This window comes from Heptranchias perlo, chromosome 38 (assembly GCF_035084215.1).
Source record: "Heptranchias perlo isolate sHepPer1 chromosome 38, sHepPer1.hap1, whole genome shotgun sequence".
In the NCBI taxonomy this organism is placed as follows: Eukaryota; Metazoa; Chordata; class Chondrichthyes; order Hexanchiformes; family Hexanchidae; genus Heptranchias; species Heptranchias perlo.
The window spans coordinates 3598237-3626120 of NC_090362.1; the positions used below are offsets into that span (position 1 = coordinate 3598237).

Here is a 27884-nt window from a genome sequence, read left to right on the forward strand (position 1 = left end):
TATTGTTACTTTTAATGATTTGTGAATCTGTATCCCTAGATCCCTTTGCACCTCTTCCCCATTTAGACTCTTATTTTCCAAGGAGTATGTGGCCTCCTTATTCCTCCTACCAAAATGCACCACCTCACACTTATCCATATTGAAATTAATTTGCCATTTACGTACCTATTCTGCAAGTATGTTAAAGTCATCTTGTATTTTGTTGCAGCCTTCTTCAGTATTAACTATACCTCCCAATTTGGTATTGCGCAAATTTAGATATTGTACTTGTGATTCCAGAGTCCAAATCATTTATGTAAATGACGAACAACAGTGGTCCCAACACTGATCCTTGTGGACCACCACTTCCCATCTTCCACGAGTCAGAGTAACTACCTTTAACCCCTTTCTGTTTTGTAGCCAGTTAGCTATCCAATCTGGTACTTGTCCCCTGACTCTACATGCTCTGACTTTAGTCATGAGTCTATGTTACACAAGTCACATCTTCAGATTTATACGTTATTAAAAGATTCAACTGAGGTGGACTGCAAAATCCTGTGCATCCTACTGAGGTTAACAATTCTCTACAACAACAGAGATTTAATAATGACCATCCACTGACGTACTTGTAAACTTCCAAAGTCCAGAATCAGTAAGTTTGAATTCACATCATAGAAGCCTGTCTGTGGAACCACAAGATAGGACGGTTTAAAGTTGATTCGGAGATCAAAGGTTTTACGTGTTTCAATAACGTATGACAGACCTAGGAAAATATTTTTAAGCAAACAATTATATTGTAAAACATTAAAACTTGGGTCAACAGACGCATTTATTACAAAATTCAGAAACGCACTGCTTAAAATTCAGAAACACCATGTTTAAATCACATTAGTTGTAAAAGGGTTCAATTGAAATCAGTTATTCGCTCAGCTTCAATTTTTTTTAAACTTCTTAAACATTTCAGACTTTTACCTGTTGCAGTTTTTTCTTTAATTTCCTCCAACTTCAGCAAAGTGGCTGAAGTCAGCTGTGCAAGATCAAGTCCTCGGTTAGTCTGGAAAAACTCCACCAAACTGTTTATTGTTTGCTGCAAAAGGAAAGGAAATGCAGCAGTTTTATTTCCAATAATCTGAGGCAGCAGAGGAAAAACATGGTTTAAAATGAAATCTCTACAGGACACCCAGGTAAAAGGAAACATAGTAAATTAAAAACAGATGAGATAAAGTCATTTGATCTATCAATGCACATCTTTCTGGTTCTCTTAACTCACCTTACACAACTGCAGGACATCCCAAACCGCATTACAGCAAATTAAATACTTTTGAAGCATAGTCTTTATTCCAACTGCATTCTGAGCACTCCTATATCTTCAACTCTATTTTACTTTGTAGATGTTAGATGTTTATCATCCTCTGGTTAAAAATCCCAGTATTTGTCAGTTTTAAATTTCTTTTTCAGTAATTTAAATGTATATATTCTCTGATCAAACTTGCCTTAAATCAGGGTTCACTTTGCCTATACCGTTTAATATCTATATACGTCAATGATGTTCTCTCTTACCTAATGTTCTAGCGAGTATAGTTTGAAGCTTCTCTAATCTTGCCTCCCAGCTCATCTCTTTATATTTGGGATCATTCTTGTTGCTATGCTTTGTAACCACCCAAATGTATGTATGTCACTTTTGAAGTGAGAAGACCAAAATTATACAGAGTATTCCAGGTATGGTCCAACCAGTGCATTGTAAAACATCAGCATAACCTCTGCCGATATATACACACTGTTCTGGCTATGTATTCCAACACTATTTGTTTTTTGAATCGTTTCTCCACCCTGTCTCAACATTGGAAGTGATAAGGCTACTGTTCCCGCCAGGTTTCATTCCATGAAATAAGTCTCCCTATTTACTCATTATGTCCCTTCATTGTTTTTATTCCCACTCACTAATACTTCACACTGATTGGCATTAATCTTCATTTGCCATTTGTCCACCCAACTCATTGAAATCCAACGTAGTCCAACGAGGATAGAGGAAAGAGATGAGAGGGGCTTGTCGTGGGATAGAATTCAGACGGCAGAGTTTTGGATGAGCTGAAGATTAGCGAGGGTGGAAGATGGGAAGCCAGCCAGAAAAGCAATGGAACAGCAGAGTCTGGAGGTGACAAAGGCATGGATGAAGATTCCCGCAGCAGATGGGCTCAGGTAGGGTACAGAGCCAGGCGATGCTAGAGGAGGAAGTAGGCAGTCTTTGTGATGGAGAGGATACGAGGTCAGTAACTCAGCTCCGGATTGAATAGCATATTGAGGTTGCAAACAATCTGGTTCAGCCTGAGACAGTAGTCTGGTAGGGATATACAAGTGGTATCGAGGGAACTAAATTTGTGGCCGAAGGCAATTGCTTTGTTCTTCCCAATGTTTAACTGGAGGAAATTGCAGTTGATCCAAAACAGGATGTCAACATAGAGGCAGTGGAGAGGTTGAGAGAAGTAGTGGAGACAGTGTGTTACCAGTGAACATTTTTTTTAAAAATTCGTTCATGGGATGTGGGCATCGCTGGCAAGGCCAGTATTTATTACCCTCGAGAAGATGGGTGAGCCTCCTTGAACCGCTGCAGTCCGTTGGTGAGGATTCTCTCACAGTGCTGTTAGGAAGGGAGTTCCAGGATTTTGACCCAGCGACGAAGAAGGAACGGCGATATATTTCCAAGTGTGTGTGACCTTGAGGGGAACGTGCAGGTAGTGTTGTTCCCATGTGCCTGCTGCCCTTGTCCTTCGAGGTGGTAGAGGTCGCAGGTTTGGGAGGTGATGTCGAAGAAGCCTTGGCGAGTTGCTGCAGTGGATCCTGTAGATGGCACACATTACAGCAATGGTGCACCGGTGGAGGGAGTGAATGTTTAGGGTGGTGGATGGGGTGCCAATCAAGCGGGCTGCTTTGTCCTGGATGGTGTCGAGCTTCTTGAGTGTTGTTGGAGCTGCACTCATCCAGGCAAGTGGAGAGTATTCCATCACGCTCCTGACTTGTGCCTTGTAGGTGGTGGAAAGGCTTTGGGGAGTCAGGAGGTGAGTCACTCGCCGCAGAATACCCAGCCTCTGACCTGCTCTTGTAGCCACAGTATTTATATGGCTGGTCCAGTTAAGATTCTGGTCAATGGTGACCCCCAGGATGTTGATGGTGGGGGATTCGGCAATGGTAATGCCATTGAATATCAAGGGGAGGTGGTTAGACACACTCCTGTTGGAGATGGTCATTGCCTGGCACTTGTCTGCCACTCATCAGCCCAAGCCTGGATGTTGTCCAGGTCTTGCTGCATGGGGCCACGGTCTGCTTCATTATCTGAGGGGTTGAGAGTGAAACTGAACACAGCGAACATCAGCGAACATCAGCGAACATCAGCGAACATCAGCGAACATCTCCATTTCTGTCTTTATGATGGAGGGAAGGACACTGATGAAGCAGCTGAAGATGGTTGGGCGTAGGACACTGCCCTGAGGAACTCCTGCAGCAATGTCCTGGGGCTGAGATGATTGGCCTCCAACAACCACTACCATCTTCCTTTGTGTTAGGTATGACTCCAGCCACTGGAGAGTTTTCCCCCTGTTTTCCATAGACTTCAATTTTACTAGGGCTCCTTGGTGCCACAATCGGTCAAATGCTGCCTTGTCAAGGGCAGTCACTCTCACCTCACCTCTGGAATTCAGCTCTTTTGTCCATGTTTGGACCATGAGGTCTGGAGCCGAGTGGTCTTGTCGGAACCCAAACTGAGCATCGGTGAGCAGGTTATTGGTGAGTAAGTGCCGCTTGATAGCACCATCAACGACATCTTCCATCACTTCGCTGATTACAGAGTAGACTGATGGAGCGGTAATTGGCCGGATTGGATTTGACTTGTTTTTTGACCTACATTGGCTCCCAGTCCGGCAACACCTCGATTTTAAATTTCTCATCCTTGTTTTCAAATCCCTCCATGGCCTTGCCCCTCCCCATCTCTGTAACCTCCTTCAGCCCTACAATCATCCAGGATGTCTGCATTCCTCCAATTCTGGCCTCTTGCGCATTCCTGATTTTTTATTGCTCCACCACTGGCAGCCGTGCCTTCAGCTGTCTAGGTCCTAAGCTCTGGAATTCCCTCCAGAAGCCTCACCGCCTTACATTCTTCCTTTAAGATGCTCATTAAAATCTACCTCTTCAACCAAGCTTTTGGTCACCTGTCCTAGTATCTCCTTATGTGGCTTGGTGTCAAATTTAATTTGATAATGCTCCCATGAAGCACCTTGGGACGTTTAACGACGTCAAAGGCACTATATAAATGTGAGTAGTTGTAGTTGTTGTTGTTGTTGTAGCCTGCCATTGCTCCATATTCCTTGATACTGTTACCTAACAAAAATCTTTCAATCTCAGTCTTGAAATTTTCAATTGATTCAGCATCCACAGCCTTTTGGGGGAAGAGAATTCCAGATTTCCATTACCCTTGTGTGAAAAAATGCTTCCTGATTTCACTCCCGAATGGCCTAGCTCTAATTTTAAAGATTATGCCCACTGTTTTGGATTCCCTCATCACGGGAAATAGTTTCTCTGCATCTACCCTATCCCTTTATCAATTTAAACACCGTGATAAGATCATCCCTCAACCTTCTAAACTCGAAAGGAATACAAACGAAGTCTATGCAACCTGTCTTCATAATTGAACCCTTTAGGCCCTGGTAGTATTGTGTTGAATCTGTGCTGTACTTCCCGCAAGGCCAATATATCTTTCTTGAGGTATGGTGCCCAAAACTGAACGCAGAACTTCATATATGATCTGACCAAGACTCTGTACAACCGAAGCATAACTTCCTCACTTTTGTATTCCAACCCCCTTGAGATAAAGGCCTATATTCCATTAGCCTTTTTGATTACTTTTTGTACCCATTCACTAGCTTTTAGTGACATGCACCTGGACACCCAAATCTCTTTGCGCAGTTTCTAGTCTCTTGCCATTAAGAAAATATTCCAATATGTCTTTCTTGGATCCAAAGTGGATTACCTCACACTCCCACATTAAACTCCTATCTGCTACTCACTTAATGTGTTCGTCTCGGAGACTTCCTGCTTCCATTTACACAACTTGGTGTGCCTTCCAATTTGGTGTCATATGAAAACTTGAATATTCAACTCTCTATTCCTTCATCTAAGTCATTGATATATACGGTGAAAATGAGGCCCCAGTGCAGATCCCTGAGGAACACTTGTCACATTCCGCCAATCAAAGTACATTCCCTTTATCCCTACTCTCTCTCCTATGTCCCAACCAACATACCAACCCACGTCGTAAGATTGCCTCAATTCCGTACACTTCCATTTTCGCCATTAATCTTCTGTGCAGAACTTTATGAAATGCCGACTTGAAGTCCATATAGACAACATCTATAGACCTCCACTGCCCACCTTGCCAGTGACTACCTCAAAAAAAAATTCATTTAGATTATTCAGACATGACCTACCCTTGACAAATCCATGCTAAAATCATATAGGTAAGAGTGCAACCAAATAAGGATAGTCCTACTGAGCTAGACAATGGAGCAGAGGCATTGGAGCAGAACGGTGCAATTGACTGTCGAAAGCTGCAGTGGTCAAAAAGGACGAGGAGGGATAATGCACCAGTCACAAAAGATGTCATTTGTAACTCAGGTTAGGGCCATTGTGGTGCTGTGGCAGTGAGGGAAACCTGACTGGAAAGATTCAAACATGGAGTTGCAGGAAAGATGGGAACAGATTTGGAAGGCCACATGTTCAAGGACTTTGGAGAGAAAAGGGAGATTTGGGATGGGCGGTAGTTTGCAATGATAGAGGAATCGAGGGTGTTTTTTTTTTGAACAGGCGAGTCATGACAGTTGTTTTGAAAGGGAGGGGGACAGTGACGAGAAAGAACTATTTAAAATGTCACCTAGCATGAGGGCGAGGAAGGGAAATCAGATGGCCAGCAGTTTAGTGGGAATGGAACCAAACGAGCAGTTAACTGAGCACAGAACAAAGATCAATCAAGGGATTTTCTGATTTGTGCGATTCAATACGAGATTCTCCATTCACATATCAAGTGACTGGGCAGCTGCACTTCAATATTGATGAAGACATGAACAGAATACAATAAACAGAAGGATCCCAACATGAAAGCAGACATAAAACATCAAGTACCCAGTGGGGGGGGCAGCATTTGGGGAACAGTGATCATAACATTATTGGGTTTAGAATAGTTATGGAAAAGGACAAGGAGTAATCAAATTTGAAAATGCATAACTGGAGGACGGCAAATTTCAGTGGGTTAAAAAGGGATCTTGACCAGGTGGACTGGAATCAAAAATTGGTAGGCAAAACAGTAATTGAACAATGGAAGGCCTTCAAGGAGTTGGTTCGGGTACAGAGTAGACACATCCCTACAAGGGGGAAAGGAAGGGCATCCAAAGCTAGAGGTCCCTGGATGACTAAAGATTTCGAGATTAAAATGAAACAAAAAAAGGCTTACGACGAATGTAAGGTTTATAATACAGTAGAGAACTAGGCTGAATACAGAAAGTACAGAGGAGATCTAAAAAAAGGGAAAAAGCGGGGCAAAGAGTAAGTATAAGAACAGATTAGCAGCTGACATAGAACCCAAACATCTTTTGTAAACATATAAATAGCAAAAAGGAAGGGTGGGACCGATTAGGGACAAAAAAGATCTTCTTGGAGGCAGAGGCACTAAATGAATATTTCGCATCAGTCTTCACTAGAGAAGAGGATTGTGCCATTATTGCAGTAAAGGAGGAGGTAGTAGCCATTGGATAAAAATAGACAAAGAGGTACTTAAAAGATTGGCAGTACCCAAAGTAGATAAGTCATCCAGTCCAGATGGGATGCATCCTAGGTTACTGAGGGAAGTAAGGGTGGAAATTGTAGAGGCTCTGGCCACAATCTTCCAATCCTCCTTAGATATGGGGATGGTGCCGGAGGACTGGTGGATTGTAAATGTTACAGCCCTGTTCAAAAAAAGGGGAGAGGGATAAACCCGGCAATTACAGGCCAGTCAGCCTAACATCGGTGGTGGGGAAACTTTTAGAGACAATAATCCAGGAGAAAATTAATTGACTCTTCGAAAAGTATGGGCTAATACATGAAAGTCAGCACGGATTTGTTAAAGGAAAATTGTGTTTGACTAACTTGATTTGAGTTCTTTGATGAAGTAACGGAGAGGGTTGATGTGGGTAGTGTGGTTGATGTTGTGTATATGGACTTTCAAAAGGCATTTGATAAAGTACCACATAATAGACTCATTAGCAAAATTAAAACCCATGGGATTAAAGGGACAGTGGCAGCATGGATACAAAATTAGCTAAGGGACAGAAAGCAGAGAGCAGTGGTTAATAGTTGTTTTTCCAGACTGGAGGGAAGTATACAGTGGTGTTCCCCAGGGGTCAGTATTAGAACCACTGCTCTTTTTGATATCTATTAATGACCTGGACTTGGGTATACAGGGTATAATTTCAAAGTTTGCAGATGACACAAAATTCGGAAATGAAGTAAACAACGTGGAGGATAGTAACAGACTTCAGTAGAACAAACAGACTGGGGAAATGGGCAGACACAGGGCAGATTAAATTTAACGCAGAGAAGTGTGAAGTGATGCATTTTGGTAGAAAGGATGAGGAGAGGCAATATAAACTAAATGGTACAATTTTGAAGGGGATGCAGGAACAGAGAGTCTTGGGAGGTGAACGTACACAAATCTTTGAGATGGTAAGACAAGTTGAGAAGCCTGTTAAAAAAGCATATGGGATCCTGGGTTTTATTAATGGAGGCATAGAGTACAAAAGCAAGGAAGTTATGCTAAACCTTTATAAAACACTGGTTAAGCCTCAGCTGGAGTATTGTGTTCAATTCTGGGCACCACACTTTAGGAAGGATGTCAAGGCTTCAGAGAGGGTGCAGAAGAGATTTACTAAAATGGTGCCAGGGATGAGGGACTTCAGTTATATGGAGAGACTGGAAAAGCTGGGGCTGTTCTCCTTAGAGCAGAGAAGATTAAGGGGCGATTTGAGGGAGGTGTTCAAAATCATCAATGGTTTTGAGAAAGTAAATAAGAAGAAACTGTTTCCAGTGGCAGAATGATCAGTAACCAGAGGAAACAAATTTAAGGTGATGGGCAAAAAAGCCAGAGGCAACATGAGGGAACATTTTTTTTTAAAAATGCAGCGAGTTGTAGTGATCTGGAATGCACTGCCTGAAAGGGTGGTGGAAGCAGATTCAATGGTAGCTTTCAAAGGGGAACGGGATAAGTACTGGAAGGGAAAAAATTTACAGGGCAATGGGGAAAGGGCAGGGGAATGGGACTAATTGGATAGCTCTTCCAAAGAGTCGACACAGGCACGATGGGCCGAATGGCCTCCTCCTGTGCTGTACCTATTATGATGTGGAATGTCAGTCGAACAAACAGACATCTGAATTATCAGAGTAAGATATAAATATTTCTGCTTCTCAAAAGATCAATAGGTTTTAAATACAAGATTTCAGCCTTGGCTCCATGGTACCACTCTCGCCCGAGTTAGAAGACAGTGGTTTCAAGCCCCACTCGAGACTTGAGCACATAATCTAGGCTGACACTTGAATGCAGCACTGAAGGAGTGCTGCACTGTTGGAGGTTCAGTCTTTCAGATGAGACGTCAAACCAAGGTCCCATCTGCCCTCTCAGATGGATGTAACAAATCTCATGGCACTAGTCAAAGCAGAGCAAGGGTGTTCTCCCGGTGTCCTGGCCAATATTTAACCTTCAACCAACACCACCAAAAACAGATTAACTGGTCATTATCTCGCTGCTGTTTGCGGGACCTTGCTATGTAAATTGGATGCTGCACTTTCCAACACTGACTGAACTTCAAAAGTACTTCATTGATTGTGAAGCGCATTGGAACTTCCTGAGGACGTGAAAGGTGCTATATAAATGCAAGATCTTTGATTCTTTCACTTGAGGAAAATATTACCAACTTCAACATGCATTAGAATTACTATACTTACCGCATCATAAATCAGCTCCACAGGTTGGGATTGGACATTTAAAAGCTGATCTGCATTGCTTCCTTCTGGATTAATCTCAAAACAGACACTAAGCAATGAGGACTCAGCTCCTCCAGCAGAAGCCATGAGAGATGGAACTGTATTCTGTTGTTTCAAACCCGTTACATACCAGTGTTCCAGTCTGGCCTCCACTCTGCAAAAAAAAGGGGATACAAGGTTTTTTTTAAAAAACTGTACTTTTCCAAGCTTACAACAACCAGTACAGCGTACAATTCTACAGGACTTGGAATGTATGCAAATTCAAGACAAGTTACAAGGTTCCTAGAATCCAGGCAGAATTAAATTATGTCAATTTAACATAATGTCGACATTAGTTGCAAGGTGGTAAAACACCAAAATCACTATTAACCACTTCAAGCTATAAGATTTCTGACTTACATCCTTTTATATGAATTTGATGAAGTATTGTGAACTTCAAATGGTTGCTGCACTAAGAATAGAACTCTCTGGTCCGAAGTGCCTCAGTTTAATCATAAGGAATACCTTCTGGAGTTATCAATAAATTTTATGGATGGTGACCAGCCTCTGTTTGATTTATTACTTATAAAAAAAAACCTTACCAGGTCAGGTTGTCTGGTTACTACCTCAGGTTTGTGTAAAAATATATGCAAGTTTACCACAGTGAAGGAAAATGGAGCTCAAGTACATGACTACTGAGGAGGTATCATGCTAGACTGATATTGCAAAAGGTTGTGTTTCAGGTCTGACCCAGTAAGCATCTCTCCAAACAGCAATAGGGGCTGCTATCTCCATCCACTGGCAATAGAAATAATTAATAATTACCAGCCTGTTAAGAAAGAACCAAGAGCTTCTTCAAAGGAATGAACTGAGCATGAAACATTATCTTTGATGAGACTTGGCTGACAGCTTTATGCTCAGAGGCCTCAGGCTGGGATATACTCTGTAAGCTATTGACCATTGATCCTTAGTTTTCAACAGTGTCAAAAACAATGCTGGATTCAAGTGGAAAAGGCACTGCTCCCACAACCAGATCAGGAAATTGCGCCATTTTACAGACTGGGCAAGAAACACGTCCTTGAGTAAATAGTTTTACATTTTTTTCCAGAACAATCTAAATTTTAGTTGTTTTTACAAGTGTTTGTACCTCTAGTTCCTGTGTTCTTTTGATCCTGTGTATATTTAATTCTTGTTAATACTGCAAGCTTGAATTTATTACATGGACAATGTGGCCCGGCAGTGTGGTATTTTCAACCTACTGCCGAGGCCAGGACTGTGATAGGCTTCTGGCCCAAAACATCTTCGTAAAAGGGTACTTGTTAATCCTGCACCAAGCCTGTTCACTCTGCACAAGGAAATAAATTTCAGAGGTGCGGTTCTGGCCATCAAAACTGAGTTAGCGCTGTATGAACAAAAGATGTTAAGAAAAAGCCCAAATCAGATAATATGTGATTCAAGTCAGACCAGACAACAGTATCTTCTTTATTATAGTTTATAGGAACACAGGAACAGGAGTAGGCCATTTAGCCTTTCGAGCCTGTTCCACCGATCAATTAGATCATGCCTGACCTGTGCCTGAACTCCATTTCCCTGATACCATTATCTAACAAAACTCTATCAATCTCAGTCTTGAAAGCTCTAATTGACCCAGCATCCACAGCCTTTTGAGGGAGAGTGTTCCAGATTTCCACTACCCTTTGTGTGAAGAAGTGCTTCCTGATTTCACCCCTGAACGGCTTAGCTCTAATGTTCTGGATTCTCCCACCAGAGGTAAGAGTTTCTCTCTATTTACCCGATCAAATCCTTTTATCATTTTGAACACCTCAATCAGACCCCTTAATCTTCTATACTCAAAGGAATACAAGTCTGTGCAATTTGTCCTCATAATTTAACCCTTTAAGTCCTGGTATTATTCTGGTGAATCTGCAATGCACCCCCTCCAAGGCGAATATATCCTTCCTGAGTTGCGGTGCCCAGAACTGAACACATGACTCCAGATGGTGTCTGACCAAGGCTCTACACAACTGAAACATAACATCCTCACCTTTTAGAAGTTTTTTTTTTAGAATGTTATTTATTTATTGAAGAAGTTTCACTTCTAATTATGGCTGCTGGGCTTTGGCCCAATCATGCATTGCGTCCTCCACCTGCTTTTTTAGCAGCTATATAAGTGCATTACCTTGACCTGAAAACAGTCAATATCTAGAACAAATTTTTTCCACACTGGGGATACAAGCACATTGTTTAATATGGACTGTGATTGCAGAATTGTTCCTTGTCCCACATCCTTGAATTTCATTCACATACAATATATGAGTTTTCCAAAAGAAATTGTTGGGAAACCTTTTAACCTTCTGTTGATAATGCACCATGTGACATCATTTGCTCACACCATGACACAAGGTTCTCTCTCCCCATTGAAATTGGAAACATTCCACTTTAACCAAAAACGATGTTGCAGTTGCTTCAGTAATCTCACATACTCTTGTACCATGTTATGCTTAGTCCATCTAATACTAAGAAAAAGAAAGCCCTTACTTGAGACCTTTTGCTCCAGGACGCTGGAACACACTCGTGCTCAGATCAATCATCTGCACATTAAGTATCTCTGGAACATTGGGTTCCTCTCGGATAGTGATGGATGTCGTGACCAACTTGAAGCTAATCACATTTGCAACATACTGCAAGATATCAAATCACAAGAGGAAATGAGAACTCTTAAAATTCAACCGAACCATTTGCGCACACATCATGGAGCAAAGCGAAGAAACCCCAGCTATAACAGGACATGAGCGTGGAAAATAACTCCACTATTGTCAACAAATTATATAGGACAATTTTAGATGAGGAGATACTACTGAAAAAGTTAGTAGAACTTTTTGTTCCAGTGCTGGGCAACTATAGCTTTGACTTTTTGGGAATTTCCACTTTGGGCTTTCATCGCTAGATGAAGATGGAGCAGGTCGATCCAAATCCTATTCCGACCTCTCAAATAGTCTTGGACACAGCCTCCTCAGTCTGCCTCTGCAAGAACAGAGTTCAATGGGCTCAGTTTTGCACATCTTCCATAAGGGCTATCCACCTCTGCCTTCCCTCAGAGATAATTCAGAGATCCCCTCATCTTAGTGGGGCGGGGGTTGTTTGGTTAGGTTGGGGAGTTCAAAAGGATTCAGATGATATATTTGGGTGATGACCTGTCACGTCACATGACAAATTATAGTAATAACTACCAAAAATTCGGTAATAGCGCAACTTGCAAATATGCTTATGCATCTCTTCAATCCAAGTTTCTCTTTAGAAGTGGTGAGCTCTTTTGAAACCTCCAACTCCCAGAGAGGACAACACTCTTTCTCCTGCTGCCTCAGGTAAATTGTATTTCGCCCGTCAAGCGACCTGATGCTGTCACCCAATTCTCTGCAAACAGTAACCAGCCTTTTCAAATTAGCTGACCATTCTCTTTCCCCTCTCTTGCAGGCTTAAGTGTTTTTTTGATTTCAGAATTTTGGTCTTGGCTCCAGCATTAACAGGCAGAGTTTGGTCCCATGTTTATTCATTGTTTGGTAAGAGATGTTTATCTCAGGCCTGGGTAACTTGGTCCAGGCTTCTTGAAGTTTGCCTTCACCCAATCTTTTTCTTGGTCTGGCATCACTATCAGCTGAGGGCTTCATATCTTCCGGCTGCATCAATAAGCACTCTTCAGTTTTTATAATTTTTTTTTCTTTATCATTTGTACTAATCTCTCCACAGTCATTTGCTTTGCGCTTGTTACAGTCTGCCACCGATTTCAATCAGGTTTTTGCTTTGTTTACAGTTGCATTTCTCGAAGATTCCTATTAATAGTTTAAGGGCGACCATCAGGCTATCTGAATTCAGTGTCAGACAAACAAACAGAAGTCTAAATTATCTCTGCTTCTTAAAGATCAGGAGATTTTAAATACAAGGTGTCAGCTGTGGCTCAGCGGTGGCACTCTCGCCTGAGTCAGATGATCATGGGCTCAAATCCCACTCCAGAGTCTTGAGCACAAAATCCAGGCTCACACTTCGTTGCAATACTGTGAGAGTCCTACACTGTGGGAGGTGCTGTCGTTGAAATGAGACTTTAAACAGAGGCCCTGTCTGCTCTCTCAGGTGGACATAAAAGATCCCATGGCATATCTGAATTCCTGGGGTGGGGGGGCAGGTGGTGTACTCCTGGTGTCCTGGCCAACATGTATCCCCCATCCAACACCTAAAACAGATTATCTGGTCATTGATCCCATTGATGAAAGTGGGGCCCTGCTGTGTGCAATTTGGCTACCAAATATACCTATGCTACAACACTAACTATACTTCACAAAAAAAAAATTCATTCGCTATGAAGCACTTTGAGAGTCAGGGTCATGAAAGGTGCTATATAAATGCATTTTCTTTCTTTCATTAACTAAAGCCCATCGTAGTTAAATAACTTGCTGACATCCACCATCAAAGGTTCATTGTGGTGGATCATTACCCCAATATGAGTCACCATTGTCAGGAGAAAATTCAGGGGGAAAAAATTACTTAATTACTGAAAAACAAAGCGGAAAGGTGTTACAAATGATTGGCAGCAATGCAATTCAATTTGCTTTCACTAACTAATTAACATATTTCCATGAGGTTGCAATGCCAAAAGACAAAGCTAATGCCAGCTATTTTACAATCCCACCACGGAGCCATGCTCACAGGGATCATGGATTAGGGAATCCCTCCAAGCACAGCTGCGTGTATGAGATCATGGAATCAGCCCTTTATTATTCATAGAGTTTACCCTCATAGAATTTCTAGTCAACTATTAAGAATAAAAAGAGACACCTGTTTGGGTAAGGTCAAGTTGTGGGAACTCTCACTGTATCCAATAGCAGTGTACAGCTTGGTCTTTTCTTCAGCAGTCATGAGGTCATTAATACCTGGATAGGTCACATAATAAACAGAGATGAGCAAATTCTGAGCTATACAAAAAAGAGTGCTTAAAACATCTGACCCTGGAAAAACAAAATTTTGTTACGAAGAAACACGGATAAGCATACACGGTCAACACGATATTAACTGTCCAGCAATTTCACAAATTCCTGAACATTAATATAGCAGTTACCATTTAAAGTAAACAACGTGCATTTATATAGCGCCTTCAACGGAATAAATCATCCGCAGGCACCTCACAGGAACATAAATCAGACAAAAATTGACACTGAGCCAAAGAAGGAGACATTACGGCAGGTGACCAAAAGCTCGGTCAAAGAGGTAGTTTTAAGAAGCATCTTAAAACAGGAGAGAGGTGAAGATGTTTAGGGACGGAATTCCAGAGCTTAGGGTCTAGTCAGCTGAAGGCATAGTTGCCAATGGTGGGCAAAGGAAGTGGGGGATACACAAGAAGCCAGAGTTGGAGGAACACAGTTCTTGGAGGATGGTAAGGCTGGAATATAAATCATACATCCTCGAAACATCCACAAAACTACTCCAAACTTTCCAAACCTGAATGTCTTTTCGTACAGTATCTCTGGTTTGTCTTCTCGACTAGGCAGAGCACCTCCCTCACCCCCACGAGAGAAAACAAAAATGTGCAAACATCTGTTAACTATTAGTTTGCCTGCTGATCAAATGGTAGCTTTTATATTAGGTTAACCAGATTATAATTGTCTCTCCTTTCCTTTGCTACCTGAGCACTCGCAAACAGTGGCAGATAAATTAAAGTAACAGGCTGCCCCAGAATTTCAACCTGCAACCTTCTGTTTCAAAAGCAGATGCTCTACCCACTATTTTTTGATTATTATGAAGTTGTATGTCAACCCGTGATGGGTTCACTGAGGTTCAAGTCACTGACCCTTACTGGTGCCAAACAGAGATTTTGGACAACTACACCAACTCGCAGCTGAAATTGTCCTATAAAATAGGTTTGAATCTATTCAAGTTCTTTCTGCAGATGCATAAAATTAAATGGCAAATCTTTGATACCTCAAAAGCAGCAACGGCAATGGATGTGCCAGTCAGTGACCATAACTAAACAATTGTATTTGGTGCAATATTTAAAGTCAGTGTAAACCCTCGCTTTCCAGAGGGACTGTTCCTCCACTATGCTCTTGTTCATTCTTCAATCATTCAACCCCTTGCACTTTCTGGTAGAACCATTTCAAATGCAACAACTGTCCATTTAAGTCCTCCGGTGCCATTGTCAAGAGCTCCACAGACTCCTCCTGTGTGAAACAGAAATTTTCTATGTGCATAGAAGACATTCCCCCCTGGTGTCGTCTTCTCCACATTGGAGACACCAAATGTAGGCTGGATGACGATCTCTGTTCTGTCCACAAGTGTGAGCCTCACCTACCTGTGGTTCACCACTAACTCCCCTCCCATTCATCTCTGCTTTGAGCTACCCACGCTGCTCCAAGCAAGCTCATCAGGAGCAATCTCCTGGGCACTCTACTACCCTCTTTGAATGTTGCCTTTAGCAACTTTAGACTTTAGCCAACACCCCTATTTTCCTGGAAGATGGGGTGCCAGGGACACCAAGTAGATCCTTTGGTCTCTTGGGTCATGGGGGATGTTTGCCGGGGAGGGATGGAGGTGGCGGGGAGGGGGGTGGTGGGGGGGGGGCGGAGAAAACTGGATGACATTCCAGATGTACAACCTGCATCAGAACACAGTTGGGTGGGTGAGGGAGGAAGAGAAGGCCAGTACCCATGATGATGGCCTACCTTTCCTCTTTTCAGGTGTCGGCTGGCCTACAGCACCTCCAGCACTTTCTTGTTTTACTTCATACTTCCTGCATTGGCAATTCTGCCATTTTTTACAGTGCATCCTTTCATATCTTTTTGCCATCTTATTTATGCCCTTTGTCCTTTCAATTACTTTTCATTGCCTCACTTACATACCATCCACCATTTTACATTTTTTTGGAAAAAGCATGCTTGACAGCCGTTAAACCTACTAATTCCACAGAGACTTTTACCTGTTGCTCTCTTCCAGAATTTGCAATTTTTATTTGACATCCAGTCATTTTCTGGAAGGGAATAATGGCAATCACAAATAAACTTTGAAACTAGTTAGACGTTTTTCTTGGCAGCGATAAAATGAACCAATAGCCCTCACCTGGGAGGGGGGGGGGGGGGGGCGGGTGCGTGGAGCTGCATACAATAAGCAGAATGGAAGTGGCTGAAAATCCGCATGGGCAACATGCTGACATTACAAGATCTTAAAGGGAAGCAGCCCTCTATGATTTTCCCTGCGGCAGATGCCTATACATGCCATAACTCCAATGGTGCAAGAAGGAAACTGAACAGAAAGAATCTATGTTACCACACACAGGACAGGTACTTCGCTATACCTGCACTGAGAAGCAGAGAGAGAAAAAAGAAACGGAGAAAGTGCAGTTCCTTCCACTGCAGCAGTTAAAGACTGGTGACGAGATGCTTGGTTTTACAGTGGCTGTTTGAAAGGTCACAAGAGAATGGCTCAGTTGGTTTCGTTGGGGTACTGGCACAACTTCACAGTAAAGACAAGAAGGAACCATTCGAAACAGAAATTTACAATAAATGTTTTACTAACTTTCTGGTACAGATTTGTCTTCCTCTTCACCCTTCTTCTTCGATTCTTTTCTTCCCCACAATCCACTGAACCAGCCCCCACTCTGCTTCTCTCCTCCCTTCTTCCCCAGCATCTTATGCCCTGATCTAATCACCTGAGAATAAAAAAATAATTAACGAGCAGGGCATTAAACCATAGAATATATACTAAAAATCTATGTTCAAAGTTACCTCAACATGTGCCTGTTGTCTTGCTAATGTGATGTTGAAAATATCCAGTGATTTCTCCAGGATCTGAAAAGAATACAATAAGTCAACCAACACTGGAAAGTATGCAACAGGAAATGCAAGTTTGAACAACAGAATATTTTAAAATATGGTGGAATCTTCTATGCTGAACTTGAAGGGAGCAGCCAAAATCTGATATATGGAGACCTCGTTTGAGGCGGCAGGGGTGTGGGGGAATACTAACGGGTGCCCAGAGATCGATGCTGGGACCCCAACATTCATACCTTAAATCAGTGACTTGAATTTAGAAATTGTGTGCGCAAAGTGGGGAAATGTGCAGGAGATAAACTAGAAGAGAAAGTCAAGTTGGAGGAAGCAGCCAAGAACCTACAAAAGGCTCACCACCACCTTCTCAAGGGCAATTAGGGATGGGCAATAAATGCCAGCCTCGCCAGCAACGCCCACATCCCATGAACGAATAAAAAAAGTTAGATAAAAACTGCAAATGTGTAGAACAGTGGCAGGTGAAAAACAATACCGATAAGTGGAAAATTCTGCACGGTAAAAGAAAAAAAAAATGAATGGCATACTTACTCCATGATTATGAATTATTTTAAGGCAAACAGTGATAGCCTTGGCTCAGAGGTAGCACTCTCTCCCTCGGAGTCAGAGGGTCATGCGTTCAAGCCCCATTCTAGAGGCATGAGCACACAATCTAGCTGACACTTATGTGCAGTTCTGAGCAAGTGCGCTGACGGAGATGCCATTTTTATGATTGAGATATTAAAACGAGGCCTCGTCTGCCCTCTCAGGGGGGCATGAAAGATCCCATGGCGTTATTCGAAGAGTGGGGGAGCTCTTCAGTGTTCTGACCAAAATTTATCCCCCAACCAACATTACAGATTATCTGTTCATTTATCTCAACGCTATTTGTGGAATCTTGCGACCTGCAAATTAGCTGCTGCATTTGCCTACACTACAACAGCTCCTCAACCCTTTAAAGGCTATTGAGAAATAACCTTGTATAAGTATGAGAAAGCGAACAGTATTGAATATCAGGGCATTAAGTCAATGTAAGCTAGGATAGTAGGATAACAGTGCACAGGTATAAACTGGTGAAAAGCAGACTATGGACAGCTGCCAGAAAGAATTTGTTAACCCAAAGAATAAATCAACATTCGGAATAAACTTCTAGGTAGGCTAAAAGGTGATGGTCAAGACTTTTAAGAGCCATCTGGAGGACTGAGTTTTCTTTCTGGACAAATGAGCTGTGATGGACCAAACAGGCTTCCTTGTCTGAGTTTATCCACCAATCAAAATTTCTCCTCCTGACTTTTGTAGATAGTAACAGTAGCCTGGGAAAGGGGAAGCTGAGATATTAGCACTTTGAAAATGGTCAACTGTCCCAGGATAAATCGTGTGGTGGGCCCTTGAATTACTGTTTAATACCAGTCTGCTGTACTCCCACATTTCTCTCTCAGACTCACATTCAGCATATGGAACAGAAAACTCAAAACACCATTGAATGAGCAGGATTAAGACTGGTTATTTCCTATACCGATCAGTCCACCAATTCAGCAGCATAAGCAGCAACAGCACTGACTCCCGGACTCTCAATCTGGAAATTATTGCTGCTGCACCATTTATACTGCGAGAGATGGGCCAGCTTTAAAGTGCAGGGACGTAGCACCCTAAAATCGGAGCAGGAACAAGTGCATTTGAGTAAAGCCATGAAATAACTCAAATAAGCTGCTGAGCCCACCAAATTGAAAAGACAAACTAAGCAGCATAGAAATATTGCTAACTGTTCGCACTCCTGGTTTCATAGTGATTGTGACTTTTGGTCAGTGTTTACAGAGAGCAGAAACCAGAAATTTGGAGCTCAAGTGTAGAGAAGCCCATCACAGAACTCATCTCGAGCCAAATATGGGTACTGGACACATAGCAAATACAGACAGGAGACCAGAGCTAGGGAGCCCAGGATAGCAGAATTGTGGCAGGAATAGAAAGCTCAACATATCACCATCTTTTTTTTTTAAAAAAGTCAGTCCACTCTTGTACTTCAATAAATAAAGACTCCACTTTACATCCTGCTGTGTACTGTACTTCAGAACTGCTACATCCCACCAACTCTGAATAGTTAAGACTTTCATCAAGATGTCAGGCTCCAAAATTGAACTGGGTCAAGTCTGTGGTGTAAATTCTGTGTAACTCTTCGTAAAAAGTCTAAGGCCTTACCACATTTGGGGACATTTTATATTACCAAGTATATTTTTATTAAAATACTGCGCTTTTTTTAAAATCTCGTATCTTTACACGCCATGGAGGCCCCACCAGGTCAGGTTTCACCCCTGCTGCTTGTTCACTGTAACTAATAACTAGGGCAAGAAACAACACAAATATTACAATGAGAAAATGTGTGTTAGCAGCAGTAAATTACATTGTTCTATTCCTACCAGTGCACATCATCTTGTTAAATTAGACAAAAATCGAGTGCAGTACTGAAGAACCCGGTCACTAAAAACACACCTCTCTCAAATTAAATGATTTAGGAGGTATCTTTTTCAGACTAAACATTGTTCAGACTACAAAACAAACATTTACGTCATAAATCATGGAGATTTCATTTTGAGTTTAAATGCCTTGAATTGCTTGTAAAAATTAGCTTTACCTGAAGTTGTTTCAATATTTCTTCAGAAGGTTTTGTCTGTGTCAGCTTGCTCTTATAAGCAATTTTGTAAGCCTTCAGATTTTGTCTGTGACTTTTGATGTTGGCCCAGGACCACATGCGATATTTTCTCCGGAGATGAACTTCCAGAATTCCTGTGATTGCGTATTCCCACCTAAGACAAAGGTAGTTATAATTTCATGGGAACAAGAAAATTTTACCCTGGTAAAAGTAAAATGTCACAGAAAGGCCACAAAGTGGCGATGAAAATGGGAATGTCGCATCGGTTGACAAAACAGGGTGTTTCCCAGGGGCTGGGGTTAAGGATCATTTCTTTGTTGTTTTGGGCGAGTGGGAAGGGAACATTAACTTGCACGTGACCCACCCTGTACCTGATGCACGAGCAACAAAGACACTGGGTACCAAGGTGGTAAAACTGTTTCCTAACTCTTATTTCTCTCACAGTAACAAAATAAAAATTCCCCTAAAATTAGTGATCTGATTTAATCTGGGAGGAGTCAGGTTAACTACCTGCTGTCAAAAGCTAAAATTGAATGAAACAAATAGTGAAACTAATACTGAATCACTGTTGAAACAGTAAAAATCTACACCTGTCCTAAAAGAAACACAAAGCACCATGACCTAGCAGTATTTTTCTGCAGTATTGCTGCCCCATTTGAAAAACATTCAGGTTACAGCTGAAAATGATATCTGTAAAAAAAAAAGGACTCCTAAACTCAGCCAATGACTCAGCATTGTAAATACACCCCATGGTGAGATAGTCCGTCATACCGGGGTCGTCATTGTGGTGTCAAGCCGTGGTTCAATGGGTATCACTCTCACCTGAGTCAGAAGGTTGTGGGCTCAAGTCCCACTCCAGAGACTGAGCCCATAATCCAGGCTGACATTTCAGTGCAGTACTGAGGGAGTTCTGCACTGTTGGAGGTCCCGTCTTTCAGATCAGATGTTAAACCGAGATCCTGGCTGCCCGCTCAGGTCGATGTAAAAGATCCCACGGCAGTATCGGTAGGAGTGACCACCGCACAGTCCTCGTGGAGATGAAGTCCCGTCTTCGCACTGAGGTCACCATCCAACGTGTTGTAAGAACATAAGAACATAAGAAATAGGAGCAGGAGTAGGCCAATCGGCCCCTCGAGCCTGCTCCGCCATTCAATAAGATCATAGCTTATCTGATCCTAACCTCAAATTCATGTCCAATTTCCTGCCCGCTCCCCATAACCCCTAATTCCCTTTACTTCTAGGAAACTGTCTATTTCTGTTTTAAATTTATTTTGTTGTGTGGCACTATCACCATGCTAAATGGGATAGATTAAGAACAGATCTAGCAGCTCAAAACTGGGCATTCATGAGGCGCTGTGGGCCATCAGCAGCAGCAGAATTGTATTCCAGCACAATCTGTAACCTCATGGCCCGGCATATTCCTCACTCTACCATTACCAACAAGCTAGGGGACCTAAAAATGAGGTGCCAACCTGGTGAAGCTGCAACACTGGACTACATGCCTGCTAAACAGCGGAAGCAACATGCTATGGACAGAGCTAAGCAACTCCACTACCAATGGATCAGATCAAAGCTCTGCAGTCCTGTCACATCCAGTCGTGAATGGTGGTGGACAATTAAACAACTAACGGAAGGAGGAGGCTCTGTAAACATCCCCATCCTCAATGATGGCGGAGTCCAGCACGTGAGTGCAAAAGACAAGGCTGAAGCGTTTGCAACCATCTTCAGCCAGAAGTGCCGAGTGGATGATCCATCTCGGCCTCCTCCCAATATCCCCACCATCACAGAAGCCAGTCTTCAGCCAATTCGATTCACTCCACGTGATATCAAGAAACGGCCGAGTGCACTGGATACAGCAAAGGCTATGGGCCCCGACAACATCCCAGCTCTAGTGCTGAAGACTTGTGCTCCAGAATTAGCTGCGCCTCTAGCCAAGCTGTTCCAGTACAACACTGGCATCCACCTGACAATGTGGAAAATTGCCCAGGTATGTTCTGTCCACAAAAAGGACAAATCCAATCCGGCCAATTACCGCCCAGTCTACTCTCAATCATCAGCAAAGCGATGGAAGGTGTCGTCGACAGTGCTATCAAGCGGCACTTACTCACCAGTAACCTGCTCACCGATGCTCAGTTTGGGTTCCGCCAGGACCACTCTGCTCCAGACCTCATTACAGCCTTGGTCCAAACATGGACAAAAGAGCTGAATTCCAGAGATGAGGTGAGAGTGACTGCCCTTGATATCAAGGCAGCATTTGACCGAGTGCGGCACCAAGGAGCCCTAGTAAATTGAAGTCAATGGGAATCAGGGGGAAAACTCTCCAGAGGCTGGAGTCATACCTAACACAAAGGAAGATGGAAGTGGTTGTTGGAGGCCAATCATCTCAGCCCCAGGACATTGCTGCAGGAGTTCCTCAGGGCAGTGTCCTAGGCCCAATCATCTTCAGCTGCTTCATCAATGACCTTCCCTCCATCATAAGGTCAGAAATGGAGATGTTCGCTGATGATTGCACAGTGTTCAGTTCCATTCATAACCCCTCAGATAATGAAGCAGTCCGTGCCGGCACGCAGCAAGACCTGGGCAACATCCAGGCTTGTACTGATAAGTGGCAAGTAACATTCGTGCCAGACAAGTGCCAATGACCATCTCCAACAAGAGAGAATCTAACCACCTCCCCTTAACATTCAACGATGTGGAGATGCCGGTGATGGACTGGGGTTGACAAATGTAAGGAATCTTACAACACCAGGTTATAGTCCAACAGTTTTATTTGAAAATCACAAGCTTTCGGAGGCTTTCTCCTTCGTCAGGTGAAGTGACCAGACGATGGAGAAAGCCTCCGAAAGCTTGTGATTTTCAAATAAAACTGTTCGACTATAACCTGGTGTTGTAAGATTCCTTACATTTAACATTCAACGGCATTACCTGCGCCGAATCCCCCACCATCAACATCCTGGGGGTCACCACTGACCAGAAACTTAACTGAACCAGCCACATAAATACTGTGGCTTCAAGAGCAGGTCAGACGCTGGGTATTCTGCGACGAGTGACTCACCTCCTGACTCCCCAAAGCCTTTCCACCATCCACAAGGAACAAGTCAGGAGTGTGATGGAACACTCTCCACTTGCCTGGACGAGTGCAGCTCCAACAACACTCAAGAAGCTCAACACCATCCAGGACAAAGCAGCCTGCTTGATTGGCACCCCATTCACCACCCTAAACATTCACTCCCTTCACCACCGGCGCACTGTGGCTGCAGCGTGCACCATCCACAGAATGCACTGCAGCAACTCGCCAAGGCTTCTTCGACAGCACCTCCCAAACCCGCGACCTCTACCACCTAGAAGGACAAGAGCAGCAGGCACATGGGAACAACACCACCTGCATGTTCCCCTTCAAGTCACACACCATCCCAACTTGGAAATATATCGCCATTCCTTCATCGGCGCTGGGTCAAAATCCTGGAACTCCCTTCCTAACAGCACTGTGGGAGAATCGTCACCACACGGACTGCAGCGGTTCAAGAAGGCGGCTCACCACCACCTTCTCAAGGTCAATAAATGCTTGCCTCGCCAGTGACGCCCACATCCCATGAACGAATATAAAAAAAAGTTATTTTGAAGAAAAGCAGGAGAGTTCTCCCGGTCTTCTGGCCAATATTTATCCCTCAACCAACATCACTAAAACAGATTATCTGGTCATTGTCACATTGCTTTCTTGTGGCACCTTGCTGTGTGCAAACTGGCTGCCAAATTTCCTACATCACAACAATGTCTACACTTCAAAAGTACTTAATTGGCTTAAAGCACTTCAGGATGTCCTGAGATGGTGAAAGGCGCTATATAAATGCAAATCTTTCTTTTTTCTTTTATGCCAGGGAAGTCTCAGATTCAATCTGTGTTGTTACCCATTCTCTGGTAGGGTAGTGCTAAAGATGCTACCATTGAATTATGGGGCAGGAGGTACTCAACATACATCAAAAGGAGCGAGGAGAGAAGGCTGGAGGGAGAAAAAGCTGCCATCAAATTGAAAACTTACAGGCAAACAGCACAAAATTTAAATAACTTACCATTTACTGGCATTTTTATGAATTGGCACATCAGGCTTGTATTTTCTATAAGGAATGTTTCGAACCATATAGTCCACAGATTCCAACAGATCTAGAATACTAAGATACTGGAAACATGAACAATAGTCAGTTCACACGTGGTTATTTCCAATTTTCACACACACTGTTTATCGGTAGTGCAAACTTAAAATTGTAATGTTTTAACCAAAACAATTGCCTCAAATCAACATTCAAATTGGATAGGCGCAACACTTTAAAAGTCAGTTGCCTGGCAGATCGTGGCTTAAAAAAAGAGACTAGAATATTAGCAATTTATTTGTCCAACATAATACTTGACATTTTCTGTACCAATAGAGACACAGCCATGGAGTGTGAACCAACCAAAGGAATGCTTGAAAGCTGCATGTCAACATATAATACAATCTTCAAAAGTAGATCCAGATTAAAACACTTCTTACAAATAAAAAGGTATTCTGATGAGAGGCACAACTGACCACCATGTAAACTTCCTGAATTCCAGTCAGCGTGCAGATCTTTCCATGGTGATGTCTGTTTCTGGACAGTGCAAGGGAAACCACCAATGCCCATACCACATTAGTCTCTATAGAATCTCACTAGAACAGTTCCTGGAAGTCAAAATTAAATATGCATCCAGTGGCTTTACAACACATAAAGCTCTAACTATGGCCACAGAAAGGTAAGCTCTATTAAGCAATGCTGTCCCAAAGAAAAGTGGAAATTAGTTAAATTCTTGCCTCCTCCATCCTACATTTTAACACAGTGATGCAACATGTTGGAATCCCAACATACAACATTGGAATGACATGTCACCGGTTCACTGCCAGTGTTTCCCACACCCCAAACCAAGTTCTCAATCATACTCTTGCTACTATGGGGCAGTGCCTAGCATTTCCCACAATGTGTGTGGGGGGGGGATACAGGATAGAAAATCCCACATGTATCCCAGCAGTCAGACTGAGCAGAGAGCCTTCACAGGCAGTGGTGGTGTGCAAAGAAGTGAAAGTGAAGAAATACTTTTTGAAAAGAAATTATTGTGATGAGCAGGCAGGAAATCAAGTATCAGTACTTCATTTCACCCCACGAGATTTTTTTAAAAAATTAATATTGAAGCAGACTGAGAGGGGATCTGATCCAGATATTCAAGAATAAGATTATTAAAGGCATGGACTATATGCAAGTGTGTTTGGGCTAATGGAGTCAGGTAAAACGAGAGGCCACACACCTAAATTAGGAAATCAGGGAATGAGGTTGGATGTCCAGAAGTTTTACTTTTCCTAGAGAGTTAACAACTTATTGAACAGAATTTCAGAGGAGACAAAGGTGATTGATTCTTTACAGTCCTTTAAGATAAGAATAGATGGATTTCTGGAAAACGGGGTAATCAGAGCATCAGGAAGGTCAGAGCAAATTATTCTGTAAAATAATGAATCAGTCTAAGGGCTCCTGGGACTCGCCCGAGACTCAGAAATTGCTTGAAGGGTTGTTTCCTTTGCTTCTCCCAGGATTTGCAGGTGGTGGGGGGGGGGGGAAAGACGGTTGGTACATGGGGGTGAAATGAGCCAAAAGGGATGGGCCAAGCATATATGGACCTGACATCTTCTCTCACCCTGGATACACAGACAAACTTAACATAGGTTTTACAGAATCATAGATATCTCCAACAGTAACAGCTGCAATTATTACATTACAGCAGTATTATCACAGTCCCTCAGCCTGGTTGATTTTATTCAGAAAAATACCTACAAATTGACTGACAATTTATTTCTAGTCAATCTTTCACCACCAGCAGCTAATCTTTTAAGAGTATGGTATTTTCTAACTAGGTGCTGCAATCATCAAGCAACAGGAAAAGCTCAGGAAAGTGGGATTAGGCTGGGTGGCTCGTTTCTCAGCCGGCGCGGACACGACGGGCCGAATGGCCTCCTTCTCTGCCGTAAATTTTCTATGATTCTAAGCTGATGAATACAATCTTACCTGAGGCTTAGTCATCTCTATGTCAATGCTCTGCACTTCCATGTCCAGATTGATTTTGGGCGAATTCAATTCAACTTCAGCATATGGATCGATGCAAAGTTTGGCAGATGCCGATATCGGTCTAAAAACTTTAATATAAAACACAATATTCAGCATTACTACTTAAAACAATGCATCCAAGCAGCATGCGCCTACTTTTGAATTATACCCCAGTTTCTTGATTAGAAGCTACAGCTTTTGAAAAGACATAGAAATATAGAAAGCAGGAGCAGAAGTAGGCCATTCAGCCCTTCGAGCCTGCTCCGCCATTCAATATCATGGCTAATCCTCTCTCTCAATACCATATTCCCGCTCTCTCCTCATACCCCTTGATGCCTTCTCACATTTCAAAAATCAGAATATAAATTGTATTCTAATTTTAGCTGTGCATTTTAGAAGTCCTATTTTGACAGGTTCAATCACATAGCATTTATTTAAAAGTTACAATATTATAAGTTTTTTTTCTTACAGTATATTTGTGGTTACTGGTGTAGTTTGAGGTTGAAGGGGAAATTCAAACATATTTGATGCGATAATCTAACACTTGTTATTTGTGGTTCTTTGAATACATTTCTTGCCTTGCAATACAGGTCAAAATGGTAACTAAGTAGAAAGACCATTCTAAGCATTTGCATAGGTTCTTTCTGCTCTTGGATCATTTATTATATTTATATATGCCACTTCAGTGTATATTATCGCAAGCAAGACTGCACAAGTTCCGACTATGAATAAAGAATATTTAAGGATTAGACAACAGTCTTCCAGGTGCACAGAAAAATCAGTGTTGATCATTTGCAGTGAGCCTCTCAAATACTCCTATTGCAATTCAGTCATCAACCTGTATCAATGATCCCTAAAGCTCGAGCACTACAGGTAGAGATCAGGCCTGAACTCTGGTCATACTTCATTACCAGAAACAGCCATTTAATGTATATAAAACTTACACAAGTCTTTACACATGAACAGCCAAAAACAAACATGTCAGAAGACCAACAAAACCTACCTATCCAAGCACTAAACGATCAGACACAGAAATTCCTCAGAACAATCATACCCTGTAAAGTAATTGCTGGATATTGACATCAACAATAGCAGTTTGTCTCTATATGTCATCTTTCAGTTTAGAAAATGAGGAATAGACGAGGAACACTCTGTTCTCCAAATCCGAACAAGCTTCCTAGTCAGCCAAGACGTAGCAAATCCCATCATCCAGGACAAACCAGTCCACTTGACCAGCACCTCATGCACTTGGCTGAACACTCACCCCTTCCACCACCGGTGTACTGCAGCTGCAGTGTGTACTATATACACGATGCACTGCAGCAACTCGCCAAACCTTCTTCACCAACATCTTCCAAACCCGCGACCTCCAGCACCTAGAAGTACAAGGGCGGTGGATGCATGGGAACACCATCAGCTCCAAGTTCTCCTCCAAGTCAAACACCATCTTGACTTGGACATATATGGACCGTTCCTTCAGCGTCGCTGGGTCAAAATCCTGGAACTCCCGACCTAACAGCATCGTGGGTGTATCTTCCCCAAACGGACTGCAGCGGTTCAAGGCAGCAGCTCACCACCACCTTCTCAGGGCAACTCGGGATGGCCAGCGATGCCCACATCCCGAGAATGAAGTTAAAAAAAAAGAATTGATTGGAAATGCACACTTCAAGTGCACACAACTCATACTAAAATAATAATCCTTTTAAAAGATCAGAAATCTCAGTTTCAGCTGCAATAGTTGTTTACACTTTTAGAAAATGTCTTCTCTAACAACCAAAGGAATGATAAAATCAGTTGACAGCAACAGTTACAATGATGACACTTACTGTAGTGATGATCTTTGGGTTCATGAGCACTTGAAGCTATCCCTCCTTTCAGCTTCCCCTGTCAGACAAATTAAGATTACACAAGGTGATGAAGTTACTGAGACAAAAATGATGATCTTTAACAACACATCACAATTTCTGATCATTATATTTTCCTGAAACAACTTTTGTGAAATGAGTTTAGCTCAAGTAGTGAGGTATTACGCTTATATGTCATACGGGAATATTGCAAACAGCATGGTATAATGCTCCTGTGAAGGGACGTTTTACTATGTTAAAGGCGCTATATAAATGCAATTGTTGTTGAAGTTTTTTTTAAAAAGCGCATTAATACAACATGTCTGCTCTAACCTCCATTTATCCAAGGACCACTGGCCTGAGACAGGTCCTTTTTACTCCTTGCAGGAACCTATAACCCATTTAACCTATATATTATTCATCTGGTATTTAAATATTTTCTACTATTGGACCATCATTTCAG

The 27884-nt window shown here is 42.4% G+C and overlaps 1 protein-coding gene across 2 annotated transcripts in view; it reads right to left on the minus strand.

Moving 5' to 3' along the window:
* The window catches only part of vps13c (vacuolar protein sorting 13 homolog C), a 294638-nt gene that overhangs the window by 194118 nt on the left and 72636 nt on the right, over window positions 1-27884 (minus strand). For both annotated transcript variants that reach the window (XM_067973304.1, XM_067973303.1), the window contains exons 10-20: window positions 27404-27461; window positions 25539-25666; window positions 23544-23650; window positions 19456-19627; window positions 16788-16850; window positions 16579-16711; window positions 13849-13943; window positions 11557-11699; window positions 9001-9193; window positions 952-1066; window positions 606-742 (exon numbers count right to left, since the gene is read on the minus strand). In XM_067973304.1, coding sequence (XP_067829405.1) covers window positions 606-742; window positions 952-1066; window positions 9001-9193; window positions 11557-11699; window positions 13849-13943; window positions 16579-16711; window positions 16788-16850; window positions 19456-19627; window positions 23544-23650; window positions 25539-25666; window positions 27404-27461 — 1344 coding nt within the window. The remainder of the gene's footprint in view (window positions 1-605; window positions 743-951; window positions 1067-9000; window positions 9194-11556; window positions 11700-13848; window positions 13944-16578; window positions 16712-16787; window positions 16851-19455; window positions 19628-23543; window positions 23651-25538; window positions 25667-27403; window positions 27462-27884) is intronic.